A 17781-nucleotide genomic window follows, 5' to 3' on the forward strand; every position below is an offset into this window, starting at 1 on the left:
ATGGACTTAAAAAATCTGCGAAAGGACACCCCCCGCGCACTCCAAACGTAATTATCAGATCCATACGGATAATTGAGATTGGATCCCGCTGTCTCCGACACGCTTGGTTTCAGTAAGTGGTCTAGTTTTAGTATAAAACGGAGAGAATTCTCTGAGTCCTCACATTCTGAACTAGAATCGTCTAGAGAAGAGCATCAAGAAACATTCAACCAATGTAAGTACAGCACTTCTGTTTTCTAATAAATTTATTAATAATATCAAATTTTACGTCTTACGCTCCTGAAAGAAATCTGATATTTTGGATCAGAGTGTGTATTGATAATAGTATTCACTTTTACTTTTTATGTCGACAACAATTATTATTTACATAAAATAACTCGATTTATGCGACTAACGTAAGGTCGAACCTCTACAAATAAACTATGTCGTGACATTTTTTTCAATACAATTTACATCCGACCAGTGGTTTTATGCAAACAGCTTCCCGAATCGACAGTGATTCGAATAAAAGCTCAATCGAGCCCTCTGTCGAATAGTTTACCATTCCATATATTTTTTTGTATGCAATGATTTCATATGCGGAAGCATATTTTGTGGACGAATCAATCATGCCACGTATTGTATCCGGCAGGATTATCTTATGTTAGGAAGTATTGAGATTGAGTTTAGTTTAACAATTATTGATATTTCGATCCAAGTGATAACGAGATCTACTTCCTTCACACAGATTCCGAAACGAGATTTCAAGTTAGTTACGTTTGTATGAGCTACATCGCGTACTGTAATTGTTTTCCTTGGACAATGAACTCTTTACAGTGCTCAATGGATGTGTTACAGCGGAACAGTAGACGGTTTTAATCATCTCAATACGAAACTCGTGTCTAGAGGTTATTTACATTTGACTTTTTTTCGTTATTGCGGAAGTAAAGTTCTCTTATCCTAAGTGGTGGTAATTCTATAAGACGCCTTCTGGAAACTTTTGTAATATTATTATTAGTCACATAGTTGTTGTTTACAAATTTAAATAAGCTATTTTTACGACTGCGAAGCTCGTTCGAGACACGCTAAATAATTTATTCGTTACATTCGAATATTTGCATTCTTGTTTCTTTTATTTATTTATAATATGTGTCACGCGATCCTTTTTGTATTCGTGAATAATTCATAATAAATAAATGCCTGAATTATTTCGCACGCTTTGCAATATAAAACCTCCTAATAAGGATGGATTTAGTCGTATTAACCGCAGGATTCCATTTGCACCCGGTGAGCACATTGGCATTCTGTATTATTCTGGATTAATTCCCGAGGCCCGGGAAAGACTTTACTCACGCCTTTCTTAATTATGCTATCCCATTTCCTTTGTTCACTTGCAATTAGGTCAGAGATGTTGCAACCGAGATCTATACCATTATATTTTACTTTGCGTAATAATTGGGCCATAGTTTTATCAATTATAATTAGCGCCCATTGAGTTTCTCGCCTGATCTTCTCAGTGGGTCGCGTTTCCGATCCAGTGGTAGATTCTGCGAAGCACTGCTGTTAGCTGGTTCGTTACCCCCCCGGACCAGGTATCCGTAAATGGATTCCCCAGCGATAAAAAAAGGGCCAGTGTTAGCTACACTTCTGGTTTGAGCTCCGAGAGCTCATCTACACGCTAGGGTGAAGCTGTAATAGCCTCTCCAGGCTATCAGCATAAGTAGGCAAAAGAAAGAAGACTATTAGTGTTTCATAAAGATTATTTTTTTAATTTTTGCGTTGTAAATTCTATGTTAATCTTTTTTTGGAATAAAATTAAAAAGAAATTGTTTAAAAATTATAAAAATAAACAAGAGAATAACCCTTAATGTATCATCCACGCACAGACGCCTCAGGCTACCCGCTGAAGGTAACCGGGTCGGTAAAAGAAGACGTGAAAGTTTAATGTTGACATACCATTTCGATTCTCTCATTATATTTTTGGAAGAATGTGAACTTTATTTTTTTTATTTTGTATTTTATCTTTAATGTTTAAATATCAAGAGTTATACAGGCATTTGATCGATTTCATAACTTCAATTTCTACATCGTTTTATTGCAGGTGTAAATTTATACGATTGAATCACATTTTATGGTAACATTTTTTGTCGCCTACAGCCTTTTGTTTCGCAATTGGAAGGTGCGTCACGCTTTCCCAAGAAATATTTAGCTAATGCACCTTGGGTTCATTCGGTACACCGTAAGGCCTTGAGTCGCAATTTCATTCGTAAAGTTAGCATTTGCGTCTTTTCCGTAATTAGGATTTTGATGCGGAAGAATTGAGCTGGGCTTACTCATACGATTTGATCGAATTAAAATAACCGGTATTTTATTATAGATCATCAATAACGTCATTATTACATGTGGATTCTTTGTTCGATTCGTGTTTTATTTAAAAAAAAAAAACTAGTTCGTTTTCTACATATTCAAAATTATTCAAAAAAATCGTATACTCTGCTTAATGTTACTGCATGTCGCGCGATACGTACGTCTCTGAGGCTGCATCGTTAAAGAGATTAAAAAGAATACAATATAATGCGCGTTATCCACGTTATCGTCATCTCAAAGTTATGAACTTCCTACTTAGAACTTTGGAGCTTTCGCAAAGGTACAGATCCGGTTCCTAGAATATCCCTTTCGTTCGTTCGCCCCACCTCACTTACATATAAACAACGGCTTACATATTTAAGCGAACGACATAAAAGTGCGGTCGTGGTATGAAAAAAAATTACATTTATATATTTATTCTGTACTGTTTTCACTAACGATTATTATTATACATATTATGAACGATTTTGTGATTATCTGTGCTTTAGTGTGCTCGTGTTTTTTTTTAAATTATTTAGGACCATGTAGACTTCATGGTCTTTGCTTCTGTTTATTTTTTGCACGTAAGTATTTTGTTTAATTTCTTTTAACATGATAATATAAATATATTCGATTTATGTTTCGTTTAGTTCATGTTAATGTTTCGCATTTGATTTCGGCTAGTTATATTATTTATTTATTTTGTAATTTTGATTTCATTGAATACCGGTTTTTTTGCATGGACGTGTAAACGAACTCACGGTACTTCTGATGTTAAATGCTTACCGAAGATCATAACGTAACACATCGTGATTTGGGGGCCCACCAGTGCGGGCTTGATTGATTTTAAAACGCATCTTATTAGAGATAGTACCTAGATATCATGTTTTTATGATAAACTAATTTCAGAAACCTAAAAATGGCAAACAAACTGACCGCAGTCATCGTTGTTGCTCTCGCCGTGGCATTCATGGTCAACCTGGACTATGCCAACTGCAGCCCTGCCATCGGTAAGTACAAAGGGCGAGGGTGCTGAAATAAATTACATAGGGCTATATCCTAAGACGTACAATTTATACTTTAATATATAAATCTACAGTGGTTTTTACGGATGTTCCGTTATAACTGCTGCACCATGCATCCGATTGACTTGAAACTTGGTATCCATGTATTGGTGTATGTCTTGGTATGCATATATTTTATATGTACTTAATGGATAGGCTAATATTTATATGAGTGTCGGACTCCCTACACTAGTTGCGGGGATGTTAATGATGAGGATCTTTGTGGGGATGAGAAATAATAATTGACAAATGTTAATTTTAAACAAAAAATGTGTGCGTGTACTAGTGTACACACGTAAGAAGTGAAACTTATTTATGGCCTTATTTTTCGAAAAATGATCTACATGCAACTTTCTAGAAATTGGTTAAATAAAGTTAAATTAGATAAAGTTTAAACAAAAGGATTTTATTATCATAGACATGAATACAAAAAAGTTAAATTAGATAAAGTTTAAACAAAAGGATTTTATTATCATAGACATGAATACAAAACAGATGGCGCGTAACGGAAAAATGTGACGCGTAACCGAAAAATGTGACGGTAAATTTTTTTCCAACGCCGATAAGGAAGTTTCACTTCAATAATGTTAATTTTGAATGCCCAGCGAAGCGGACGGGCACAGCTAGTCTAGAATAAAATTAATTTCAAATTCTTTTTTCAGCGCGCAATGTAAAGCAAAGTAACACGATTAATATTTGAATAAGTAGATGAATATTGTTTTCGGCTTGTATAAAGTTAGTAGTTTATATGCCTTTCGGGAACGCATACTTCACAATTTCATATATCTTATAGGTAGTACATATTTGGATATATTTTTATATTCTCGCTATGGGAGAAGCTTTTGTCCGGTAGACGGGTAACAATATCTAATTTAATACTTACGTATTTAGGCATCTTGAAATCAAAACCCTTAAATTTTATTCATAAATTAATTTATAGTCGAGCAGCAACTTCAATTTTGTTTTGTCCGGTTTTGAGGTATGAGACAGCCGTTATGCAATGTAATATTGAAAATTGGACCTCATGTCTCAAGGTCTCGTGGTTCGTATTCCGACATTTTAGACTAAAATCTAGTTCAGCAACGAAAAATTGTAATTAAAAATATAAATAAGTAGCTGTACCCAACCGCTTCGCTGGGCATTTAAAACTAATATTATTATTTCTCACCTCCACAAAGATTCTCATCATTAACGCCCCAGCAACTAGTGAAGGGAATCCACCAGTTCATATAACTATGACTCCACTCATATAAATATTAACCTATCCATTGACTGTATTTTTTAAATTGATACCAAGTTTCAAGTCAATCGGATGCATGGTTCAGTAGTTATAACGGAACATCCGTAAAAACCACTGCAGATTTATATACTAGTATAGATGATTAGATTGCCTCCTAAGAGTATTCGTGAGCGGTCTTCGCGTAGATGATAGATGTATTTGTAATTGTGTTTTAATATTTAGTTCATACAGAGGAGTGAAAGGCCATCTTAAAGGACATTTTAGCAACGTTACAAGAGAGTCATTTAAAGAATAAAATTTGGAAAAAATACCTTAACAAAAAACATTTTAGGCTATTTTATTCAGGGGAAAACTTAATTGAAGTTGAATTAAAAATATCGAATTGTTGATATTAATACCAAATAAAACGGACCTTTAATTACAAAGATAAAAGTCGCGTAATAAGCGAAATTTCGGTTAAACCAAATATATAGCCTTTTATTGCTCAATACGATATCTTCTTCTTTGTACAAATACTCTATTATTTTTCTACCACAGTTATTTTTTGACGCAATTACTTTTTGCCGTCGCGTTATAGTCATTATTCAAAGATTACAAAACAGCTAAAATGATTAGATAATCATTTGCGGTTTAATCAAGTTTAGGATTTCCTTGTGAATTAGATTATAGCTAATAATGATACGATCGTAAAAAAATCTATTCATCGTCAACAATCTAGGAATTGATGTAGATTTCCATGATCCTTGGCTAGTGCGTGTGATGAATTGTTTAATTCAAACAATGAAAGCCGCTCAAATTTATCTATACGTGTTGCAATTTTACGATTCGATTTTATTGTTGTCTTTAGAAGAAATAAAATCGTTCTCACGCAACAATTTTGAACGTAAAAATTAAGATGCGGTTAAAACAGTTTGATTTTTCTCTAAAATTGAACACTTGATACACTAAATGTGGTGGCTATTTCAATGTGCTCCTGGTATTGCTATGTTTTACGATTTTAATATAGGAACGGAATGTATGCATGAAGGACTGATATGGAGCATGTCTGAATGAGAGAGATAGGAGATGTGGTGTTAGAAGGTAAGGGAGATAGCGAATGAATGTCACACATACAGTTTTCTTTTAAGCGAGAGGAGCAATGAAGGTATTTACTCCGACCTGAAGGGATAGACGGGCTATAACTTGGAAGACGGAAGACGTGTATATTTTATTTACTTTGCTGTAATAAAGACGGAATCACGTTTGTGTGAAGCAGTCAACCGTTTTATTAGCCCAAATCGAATAGAGGATCCCACATCAATAAGCCAAGACAACCTTCAACTGGTTTCTGTAAAAAATTTATATTTGTTTTCATTTGTATTCAAACCTTATTTTCCAATATATCTCAGATATAAAGATACATAAAATTTACCACTCATTTCCGAACCCGAATTAAATTACTAATGAAATATTAAATCTTTTTTGCCACGTACCGTCCGGTTTTAGAATGAGCTCTCCTCCACGGTGTTTCCCGAGCGTTATGACATATCCTTCTTCAATCGAGGCTTATGGAGACTACTTAATGGTAGGTAGCGGCTTGGCTCTGCCCCTGGCATTGCTGAAGTCCATGGGCGATGGTAACCACTCACCATCAGGTTGGCCGTATGCTCGTCTGCCTACAAGGGCAATAAAAAAAATATGAAAACTCTACATGGCAAGAGTATTTGTAATGTTTGAGTGAGATGATCTCAGATCATAGTATCGGTTAAAGAATCCATCTTACCAATCTTTTCTCAATCTAAAATCGAAATGTCGATGTTTGTATATTCCCCATAGACTCCGTAGCGACTGGACCAATCTCGATGTAGTTTGTCCACAAAAACAGATTGGCTTAGCGAGTGATCCCGTGAAATTCGGTAGCGATCGGAGCAAAGTCAGAAAAAAAAGCGAGTCGAATTTGACTAGCACTGTAATATGTCTAGGAATGATTTTCTTTGTTTTTGTTCGCAACGTGAGTCGACTTTCATTAGCACGAGCTTTGCTTCCGATGTATTGTGTTGTTCAGAGCATCTTAATATGATATATAAATCTACGGTGGTTTTTACGGATGTTCCGTTATAACTACTAAACCATACATCCGATTGACTTGAAACTTGGTATCCATGTAGAAAATTCATGTACTTAATGGATAGGCTAATATTTATATGAGTGTTGGACTCCCTACACCGGTTGCGGGGGCGTTAATGATGAGAATCTTTGTGGAGGTGAGAAATAATAATGTTAATTTTAAATGTCCAGCGAAGCGGACGGGTACAGCTAGTCTTAATATGAAAACAATACTATTTCGGGCTGTCTTGTTTCAATTATTAAATGTAGCATAATCATACGATACAACATTTTCATGATTGATTCAATTTTGAAGATGATTGTATTTTTGTTTTCAATCGGGGTAGATATTTACTTGACTCCTTAATTAATTTCGATACATCGATTGTCCGTCATAGTTATATGAACATTAGTCAAACGCACGTGTGCTAACTTTGTGGAACCTTCGCGAAATTACCTCACGTGCGCACTCGATCGGTGAATTATGCAAGATTAGCTTAGCAAAATTTTACACAATAACAGATAACACGTGCGTAGAAACACGTTTGTAGCGTTTTCAACTTCCATAAACGTTTTCTTGTAAGATATATGTGCTAGAAGCGTCTGTGGCGTAATAAGGCGCCTACGATGCTCTCAGGGTACTTTTTAAATATCGAAATTCAATGTCCGCTAGCAGCGTCCGCCACGACGCAGAGCACAAAGTAATCGAAAAAGTAACATTTAATTTATTAACTGGCAGGCATGTCGTAAAACTTTCCACGGATCAGGACCACCGTATTGTTCACTTGTCCCGCGAAGCGTTCGTGCGTTCGGGTTTGAAGATAAGATATCCTTTGTACCAGTGCACGAACCGCCCCTGGATGTTAAGGGTCCAGAGTGAGAACGAATGGAACCAGTCGGCCGCTACTCAAGAACCCTTGAGTCCCATTATTAGTCTGTTCTACGAGCAATGTCCTTTCTGCCACTTCATCTTAGCAAATGTACATGCTATACCACTATTTTTTACTGGTGGTAGGACCTCTTGTGAGTCCGCACGGGTAGGTACCACCACCCTGCCTATTTCTCCCGTGAAGCGGTAATGCGTTTCGGTTTGAAGGGTGGGGCAGTCGTTGTAACTAAACTTGAGACCTTAGAACTTGTATATCAAGATGGGTGGCGCATTTACGTTGTAGATGTCTATGGGCTCCAGTAACCACTTAACACCAGGTGGGCTGTGAGCTCGTCCACCAATCTAAGCAATAAATAAAAAAAAACGCATGCTATATGGTACGAAGCATCAATGAAGCTCTCGCGACGAGGCATTGACCCCAATATGCGATTTGGCAAACTTTCGCCGCGCTACCTACTCGTTACGCAATTTCACCTTAGATGTTTTACACTTGACCCGCTAACGACAGTTCAATGAGAACGAATATCTATTAAGTATCGGGGTGGTTCGTTTTGTAATGTCAAGGCCTTTGAAATACCAAGATATTCATTCCGCGAACGATCTACGCTTGAATGAATCGATGAATTTTATTTTTGTACGAATTAAAACAACTCTCAATTTTATTAATATATTGTAACGGGCGTGTCCGATTAATTAGCCGATTCGAACTTATTAAATACTAGCGACCCGCCCTCGCTTCGCTTCGGAAACATTAAATTTTATTATTAATAGCAGAGTCTCGCGATGTTACCCGCGGTTATTGTCGTACCGCGAGTGATGCCGCGGGGTGAAGTTAGTCTAAAAAAAAGTTAGCTTAAAAGCGTAAGTTACTCCTTATATCATCAACTACCTATCAGTGAAAGTCTCGTCAAAATCGGTCCAGCCGTTCCAGAGATTAGCCGAACAAACAGACAGGCAGACAGACAGACAGGACAGACAAACAAATTGTAAAAAATGTTATTTTGATGTATGTACCGTATATATATTCGTATGCATGTAGTAATAAGCGGTTATTTCAATATTACAAACAGACACTCCAATTTTATTTATAAAATGTCTAGATAAATGTTATTTTCGAACCGAATTTGAATTGGTTCAATATTTTGGAGATTAGAGGGTACAAGCGCACAGATAATGTAGTAGTTGAAACTAGTGTCGCGTCGTTGAATGAAAATTTTAATGTGCTTATTTTCACAGCATCCAGCTACGACGCAATGGAAATTTGCATCGAGAACTGCGCGCAATGCAAAAAAATGTTCGGCCCTTGGTTCGAGGGATCCCTTTGCGCGGAGTCCTGCATCAAAGCCAGAGGCAAAGACATTCCGGAATGCGAAAGCTTCGCATCCATATCTCCATTCCTGAATAAGCTTTAAGACCGATCGTTGATAACTATGATTGATGGACGTAAGTTTTATGTAAATGAATTCGATAATTTTCGACATCAAAAAAAATTATCATCAAAACGTACCTATGTAGTTTTATCGTAGGCACTCGAAAAATGTACACTAACAAAAAATACAGTTACTACATTCAATCTAGTCAATGGCTATTTTAAGCAAAATATTATGAATTAAATATATAATATCGATTTCGATTCCTAATCTATTTTTTTTTTCAACATGGCGCGGCATTTACATTAAGTTTACGTCATTGGTCCATTTATAAACCAACGGACATACCAAAGCATTTATTAATTTTAATGTAAGATTATTTTATTTTTTAATTAGCTTTTTGCGTAGTCTATCAAGACAGGGACTAGGCGTAAGTCACTAATGTATATTATTATGTATTAAAATAAAAGATGGGCATTACTACTTTTGTTTATTTATTATTCGTCTTACCACAAAAACATGTTTTCACAATACGAATTATTTTCAGACCATACTGATACGTAAAAATTGCGTTCTGGAATCCGAGAATCGATTCACTGTTTTTATGGAATATTTTGATATATAAATTTACAGTAAAAACGTGCTAATTGCTAAATGGAGAGAAATATTTTCTTACTAACTCCGATTAAGGGTTTTTATGCGAACAGTAATCGTGTCACAGTAAATTTGAATAACAAAACATACATTTTCATCAGAACACACTTTGCGATTAGCTGTAGTCAATATATCACATTTTGTAGTGAAGATTCCTTCAGCCTTATAATCCTAAATATAACAATACACAAAACCAAAAATTTTTTTTTTTGGAAATTTCTTCTTTTTTTCAAAGGAACGCGTTAGAATACGCAATATTCCGATGTCCGGAGTTCGGCAAAAGATTTGACAACCATTCTATTAAAAAACAGATGTCACATGGAAATAATGTAATAGCGTTAAAATTAAGTTTATATATTTATTTATTACTGTAGACTGATACAAATTGACATTCCTTCTCAGAAGATTGTAAGCGATTCTATTAGTATTTCTTTATATAGTCTAAACTATATAGTTTTTATATATAGTTCTTTATATAGTTTATTTAGTATAGTCGTTTTTTTTAGAAGTAAACGATACGTTGCCACTAATTTGACTCACTGCAATTCGTTCATCAGAAAGAATGAAATACTGCCTTTTCTGGAATAAATAGTTCTTATATACAACGCATTGTCTATGGTTACTATAAGTGTTACTATAGTGTTGATGTCTGGTCAGTAAATGGTTACCATGGCAACTGCTGGCTCCCGTTGTCCATTACGTTTACGTTAGTAAACAAAAACCAATTGAGGCCATCAGCGCAAAAGTGGCCTAACCCACATTTTTTTATATTTAAGCTTATATGACGTATATCGGATTTTTTTAAATATAATTAATTTGAATGCAAAAGCGGCCTATCCATACTTTCATCCATACATAACACATAGCTTTGTAAACAATGTTTTTGCGCGGATTGTTGTTTTGCTTACTCATAATCAAATTCATGAAAATTCAAACCTAATTGTCTCCATACTAACTATGATAAGCTTAGGCCACTTTTGCGCTAACGGCCTCAATTGGGAGATTGGAACTTCTATATCAAATTTAAATTTATAATCTAAATCTAAATTTAAAATCTATTTCAAATTTAAAGTTTATCGGACGTGTAAATGATGAACTAGTACCATGTCCTCCATATAAAGGTAGATAGGGGGACATAATACACAGTTAATTTTTTCATCGTCAATTCGCTTAAAAGCAAAAGAAAACTATTCCCTCCACTTAGCCAGTCTATAGTTGTAACACAGACCTCAAGTCTGATGTCGCCTGGTAGTATCTAGTACTATACAAGGATTTTCTGCTTGTCTATATAAACTTGTTCTCATATGACTCATTAGTTTAATTCGTTATCAGAGATTTATATACCAATCACCAGTTTGTGCTTACACTATTCCTTAACACCAATACCTTATGTCGAAACAGTATACACAAAATTACTATACTCATTTAAACATTACATAAGACTTTGATATAAAAAATAATTATTATAAACTTGTATTTCTATTTACACAATTATCAAAATTTTAAACATTAATTTATGTTTACTTCACAATAGCCACAAACATATTATTTTAGTTAAAACAATACAGTATTAAATAGCAGAAAATATTATATGTTTAAATCGCAATGGGTAGTGGCAGTATTGATCATGAGCGATGATGACAACATACCTTACTTAAGACAAAAATAAATAATAGTTTAAAAAAAATAACAAAATACGCTTTTATAGAAACTCCAACTAAAAAATAGTAAATAAATTTGAATTAGAAACAGTGTAAGAAAAAATGATTTTATTGTAAAAAAAAGCATGGGGTGCGTGGTATAAGTAGTTATAAATATATATATTTTTAATAATATCCTGAAAAGCACCCCACGCTTTTCATACAATAAAACCATTTTTTCTTTAACTTCTTTTTTTTTAGTTGAATTTCAATTTTATCAACTTTTTTTTTCAATTTTTTTTTAAATCTTTAATTGTCATCGGTCCTTAATAAGTATACCAAATTTCGACTTAATCCGACATTTTGAAGGGGGTCAAAATCATGTTCAAAGATTCCGTTACAAACACATACATACGTCTGAAGCTAATAAAAGCGTATTAAAAAAATACAAAATACATACAATTATTTCTGGATTGTTCTAACTGAAAAGTAATGTTATCGGGCAGTCGTGGTCGGTTTTATTTAGTTCAGTTGACAGGCACTTCTAAGGTTGGAGACGCCGTCTCAGCAACTGGCACAGAAGACGGAGGTTCTACTCGCGATTCAACTAAACAAAAAAAAATTACTGTTGTTAAGGATTGTTGTTATAAAAATGTGTGGTGTCGTGGGACACCGGATAGGAACGAAATTCCTTATTATAAAAATATTAATTTTAAGTTCTATTCGAGGTATAAAGAAAATAAAACTAGGGGTTTCGCAACAACCCACGGTAATTCGGTAACGTGCGAACTTATTGTGGTACACTTCATTCACGGTTGTTTGCATAAGGGTTAGTGTATTGCGCAAACGAACGCTCTGGTCAATGAATGATAAAAAAATATTTTATTTTTTGTACGTTATTACAAAGTTAAGTCGTACACTGTCGCATTACTAATAAAAATCTTACGTTACGGACGTTTTTTCCCGGTTAGGTTAGTACTCTTCCGCATCGTCCCATAAGGAACTTCGTTCCAAAAATATTGTTGCTTTCGCAACAAGTACGCTTAAATTAGTTCCGTAATATCAATTTATGATTTTTATTATACTAGAGGTCCCGCAGTAGTCGAAATTCAACTATAATTAATTGGAATTGTAAATTTGTACACTATTATGATTGTATTTTATTCTTCTATAATCACAAATTTCGCCAAGGCTGCACTATAAAAAATATTAATAAAGACAAACATTATTAATTATTAATTAATAATAACATTATTAATCTATTATTAATATGACCACAGACGTCAAGAACAAAAGTTTGACAATAAATAGTATGAATGCGTGTGTGCGTCAAATACGTGGTATGTAGTGTGTGTAATGATTTCTTTATTGATTTAATGTATCTTTTATGCATTATTTTTAAAAAATATTAGCATTGTGCACTTCTTCTCTATATTCTCTATAAGTGTAGAAAATTTCATACTCCTCCGTCCGTGCAATTTTCGTAAAAAGGAATACAAAGTTTTTGCTTCACATATTAATATATAGATTTTGATATTATATTTTACAAAGATAAAACCAATAAGTGTAGGAGGAAGCTGAAAGGTTTTTTAAGTTTATACTCTAACCTTTGTATATGTTGAATGCCCTTACTGATTCTTTTAACAAAATATATAATATGGCAAATTTGTAACCACAATCCTCAGACTTAGTCCGCTGTTTTACATTAATGACTGTCTTTTAAATGAGAGCTCATCTAATCACAGTTAGCCGAAAGCTTTAGCTAATTATAGTCAAGTTACTAGATTTAATAAGTGAGATTAGTAGTGAATTAAGACTTAGACGCTGGCTCATCTGAGTTAAGAAAAAATAAATGTTATTTTCCTGCAACTGTCACGGGTTTTGCTACAAAATTGTTAATTTACCTGCTTCACTGTTAGTTAATGTGTCTTCAGCCACTTTGGTAGAAGTTTCCATTTCAGGCTGAGTTGGATCGTCTGAAGGTAACTGGAAATAATATAACAGACGGTATAAGCTCTGATCAATTATAATAGATAATATTTTTTAAATACTCAGCTACGACACAGTTACCAGGGGCCATGAACACTTATAGTTTTTTTTATTGCTTATATGGGTGGACGAGCTTACAGCCCATCTGGTGTTAAGTGGCTACTTTAGTCCATAGACATCTATAACGTAAATGCGCCACCCACCTTGAGATATAAGTTCTAAGGTCTCAAGTAGGTAGTTACAATGGTTGCTCCACCTTTCAAACCGAAACGCATTACTGCTTCACGGCAGAAATGGGCGGGGTGGTGGTACCTACCTGCGCGGACTCACAAGAGATCCTAGCACCAGTAATTACGCAAATTATAATTTTGGGGGTTGGATTTTTATTACACGATGTTATTCCTTCACCGTGGAAGTCAATCGTGAACATTTGTCGAGTACGTATTTCATTAGAAAAATTGGTACCCGCCTGCGGGATTCGAACACCGTTGCATCGCTCAACACGAATGAACCGAACGTCTTATCCTTTAGGCCACGACGACTAGTATTAATAAACTATTCAATCTGAGATCTTAAAGGCTTCTAGGCGCCTACCTGCTATAGTAATGGGAAGTCATAGACATTACAATATAGATGTCACCACCGAGCTTGAGATATAGAGAGAGCTGTCAAAATTTCCTTCCTAAAAAGTTTTACTAACCAGAATACATTTACACAATTTGTCCTCAATTGAACAACAATGACTTGTATAGATCAAAACAGATGTGCTATGATTTTGTGAAAACAAATCTTAATTTATGACTATTGTATTGGGTACCTATACATTTGCGAGTTGAATTTAAGTTTAAGTCTACACCATTGTATGATTTAAGTGGTCCTTGTAAGAATCCAAGTTATCTTTAATATCACTAAGACATCAATAAGTTGTATTAAGGAAATAACATGCAAATAGTTAATTAATAGTTACCTCAGGTGCTTCTCTAAAAACTTTCATGTCCTTATGTCTAACACTGAAAGGTGCACATTTCTCATAGTAATCAATAACAAATTCCGGAAATGCTTCGCCTAAATTGTGTCCTGGTACAACATCCATTTCAAGACAATTCTGCCTGCAAAATTGTATACTTTTATTAAAGTTGCAGTTAAAATTATTTATATATATATGATGTATGTATATTAACAGGTATGATTTATATGGGATCATTTTCAATTACATCAGAAATTAACTTCCTTTATTTACAAAATCAAACTAACCAAAGTTGAAAGATTTCCCATAAATAATAATAAAAATATATGCTAGTGTTGAGGTGATAAGGTTGTGTTTTGAGTGGCTTGATATTTGAAATAAAATATGTGTGTTTTGTGTAGCACTTTCTATGACATTGACTGATATATTTAAAATAATAGAAATATGACAGCAACTGACCGTAACGCTTTACATACAAGGAGTATTAATGTAATGTTATACAAATAAATCGAACAGCTAGATAATAAATATCCAAGTTTAGAATATGTGATAAAGGATTCTGGGTTTAGAGAGATTTTGAATTTCTCTGGATGATTCCATCATCTCGTTTTTATGATCAAATCACCTGACACTGAAGCAGAGTTCATCCCTACTAATAAGAGCTACTGCATTTATCTACAATACGTTTTTGGGGATATATGATGCCACATTTGGCTATGGATTATCTCTCCTTCATGGTGTTTCCAAAGAGCCATGAGATGTCCTTCTTCAAACAAGGCTTATGGCGAGTACTCCGCAGTAAACAGCAGATTGAGTCTGCCCCTAGCATTGCTGACATCCATGAGCGATGGTAACCACTCATCATCAGGTCAGGTCAGGGTGCTCATCTGTCTACAGAGTCAATAAAACAGACAGACAGATTTTGAAATTTGGTTTAGCTTATTCAATGAAAATGAAACGATTACGAAATTAAAAGCTGAAAGTAAGGGTGTTTGTTTGACTAATTTGCTTCTTACCATTTCACCAAGAAAAATAGTGTACCATGGAATAGCTGGCCAGCCAAAATCTTCTCAGGTTCCAAGCCACGGGCAAGACCTCTAGGCTTTTCAATTTCCTGAAAGAACATGAACTTTCTTAAGCTGTGTATTACAGACAATATGGAATAGATAGACTACATGATAAAATGTAGTATATTATACTTGATATTATTATCTATTTTCTATGTTAATATAATTTGTACATAATAATTTTAATAATAAGCATTATTGTAATAGTATTAACTAGTATTATCTATACAAATTCGTAACTCTTATGTACTATATTAATGGCTGTATACTGTCTCACCATATGATAATAAAAAAATTAAAAAAGGAAGGTAGTTAATATTGGATAAGAGTAGATATGTTAATTATAATAAAACAGTTAAGTTTTGCACACTGGGATGTTTAAAATTTAATACGCAAATACGTTTTATTTCTTTTCTTTCCTCTGAGCAATACTTATACTACATTTATTTGTGTTTCTGTTAGCAAATTTATAATATTGAAAAATATTTCAATATAGGTAAATTGACCCTCTAACAATTAAGACAAATTAAAGGACACTTTGTAAGTTGAAATTCATCAAAAAGTTTTAAGATATAATATAACAAATCAATAGACATACATATCATTCTGAAAAAGCATTACTATACTCCTAAATACCCAATCATGTAGACCGAATGGTAAACGTCGCCCTAAACACGTCATTATGGATCCTCCCGATCCACTAACGGTACTTTTAGGTACTACTTAGGTAGGTACACAAGCACTAGTTAATGTCCTCGTCGAACCCATCGCTTGTGACGAAGGGCTCAACGAGTGAATTAACCCATAGACACAGCCCACTGAGTTTCTTACCGGATCTTCTCAGTGGGCCGTATTTCCGGTCCGGTGGTAGATTCTGCGAAACACTGCTCTTGCTAGGGCTAGTGTTAGCAACACTCCTGGTTTAAGCCCAGTAAGCTCACCTACCCGTCAAGAAGCTGAAATAGCCTCTCAAGGCTATTTATTAGCATAGGTACGAGAAAAAAAACTATACTCCTTTGAATGTAAGGTTAAAACAAAAAGAACAGATTGGTTTAATAAACTGAAAATCATGAAGTATTCTTTAAGCATATTAAGAAAGTTATTTTATGAGATAGCGACAAAGTAGAAAAATGCAAAACATTCAATGACATTACATTAAGCTGTTGAATATTTTACAATTTACTTCACCTCAATTTTCTTTTTGGATCCTCTTTTAGATCTTTTCCTGGTTGCTAAGTTTTCTTCTGATATATCAGGTACAACTTGCGCAGCTTCTCTCTCTTTTTTCATTCTTGCTTCTTCATATGCTGATATCAGCTCAGGACAGTCAAGGTTGTCTTCTGGTTCCCAAGTGTTGTCTTCACTGAAATTATTTATGTAAGCATCTTTAAGAATTATTTTAGCTGCAAATTGTTGATTTCTGTAGGTGAAAGAAATAATTAATGTTCAAATGAAAAAAACTTAACACTACCTGAATATTCATGTGAGAAAATGTGGATTTCTTAAAGTTAAGAACAGTGTTTCAGACAGAATTGAAACTATTGCTGAGATATATTGCTATTGATAGAGAAAATTCGAAATGCATTAGAAATCTAATTTCCAGACATGCGTAAAGCTCAAAATAATTGAACAGTATGTGGGTAGCATTCTAGAAAGGTAAAAAATCCGCTAGTACCTATTGTCAAAGCATGTTTACAAACATTGTGTAGGTACCTAACGTAGGAACTTACTTAGAGTACCCTTTCCACTTTAACAGATATTCGACTTTCCCGTTTTTAACCCTTCTGTCAAGTATTTTCTCCACAGAAAATTCTTCTGGTTTCCCGCCGGGAACAACAGTTCCAGGTTGAGCTAAAGTGTTGTCCGTCTGACTAGTCTCCATGGGTTGTGCCGGTTGAGCATTTTCTGCGAACGATAGCTCTGCTTCTAGTGATTCATCCATTAGTTATGAGATAAATGTCTAAATTAATGGTAAAGCGTGTTCCACAATAGAAAAAAAGTAGGTACCAATAAGTTTTCGAAGCCTAGAATTGCACAGCGGACTCAAATTTTCATAATTTGGCATTTGACATTGTTGTTCGAATAATTCGTCCACTAGAAAGGCAATGAGTACTTCGGCTATACAGTCATAATTTTATAAGAAATAACCAAAATCATCCGTATGGAATAAAAAGTAAAATAAAACTAAATTTAGAAATAAATTAATAGGACTGAGTGAGGGACATTAGATAGCACTGCAGGTATTGGGTGAAATGAAATGAAGTAAGCTCTTAGTTTATTAGAGCAATTTTATTGAATTCTATGGAGCTCATGGAAGAACGCAAGTAGACACGTCCAGTGGTTTTGTTTTATTTTTACAAATATTGAACGTTTAATAAGCAACTGTTATAATAAGTTTCAACCTGAGGAAGTACCAAATAAAACAATGCACACAACTTCCGTGCAAAAAGGCTCCTGATCCTTCATCTAGAAACCCCCTTTAATAAAATCC

General features: G+C 34.3%; 2 protein-coding genes across 5 annotated transcripts; one reads left to right on the forward strand and one right to left on the reverse strand.

Moving 5' to 3' along the window:
* Positions 1 to 160: 160 nt before the first annotated feature.
* Positions 161 to 9456, forward strand: EH (eclosion hormone). Of its 3 annotated transcripts, none has more exons than XM_012697815.4 (3): positions 161 to 214; positions 3235 to 3335; positions 8840 to 9456. In XM_012697815.4, the coding sequence occupies exons 2-3, from the start codon at positions 3245 to 3247 to the stop codon at positions 9013 to 9015; spliced, it is 267 nt and encodes an 88-aa protein (XP_012553269.1). In that variant the 5' UTR covers positions 161 to 214; positions 3235 to 3244; the 3' UTR covers positions 9016 to 9456. The 3 variants fall into 3 exon arrangements, with proteins under 3 accessions (XP_012553269.1, XP_037867323.1, NP_001037307.1); XM_038011395.2 differs by lacking the exon at positions 161 to 214 and adding an exon at positions 2363 to 2909; NM_001043842.1 differs by lacking the exon at positions 161 to 214.
* LOC101738835 (chromobox protein homolog 1) lies at positions 9451 to 17428 on the reverse strand. Of its 2 annotated transcripts, XM_062669127.1 has the most exons (7): positions 17298 to 17374; positions 17021 to 17195; positions 16479 to 16653; positions 15240 to 15337; positions 14224 to 14365; positions 13172 to 13253; positions 9451 to 11874 (listed from the first exon to the last, which is right to left on the reverse strand). In XM_062669127.1, the coding sequence occupies exons 1-7, from the start codon at positions 17353 to 17355 to the stop codon at positions 11795 to 11797; spliced, it is 810 nt and encodes a 269-aa protein (XP_062525111.1). In that variant the 5' UTR covers positions 17356 to 17374; the 3' UTR covers positions 9451 to 11794. The 2 variants fall into 2 exon arrangements, with proteins under 2 accessions (XP_062525111.1, XP_004923534.2); XM_004923477.5 differs by having other exon boundaries at positions 17021 to 17428.
* Between the last annotated feature and the right edge of the window lie 353 nt (positions 17429 to 17781).

This window comes from Bombyx mori, chromosome 6 (assembly GCF_030269925.1).
Source record: "Bombyx mori chromosome 6, ASM3026992v2".
NCBI lineage: Eukaryota > Metazoa > Arthropoda > Insecta > Lepidoptera > Bombycidae > Bombyx > Bombyx mori.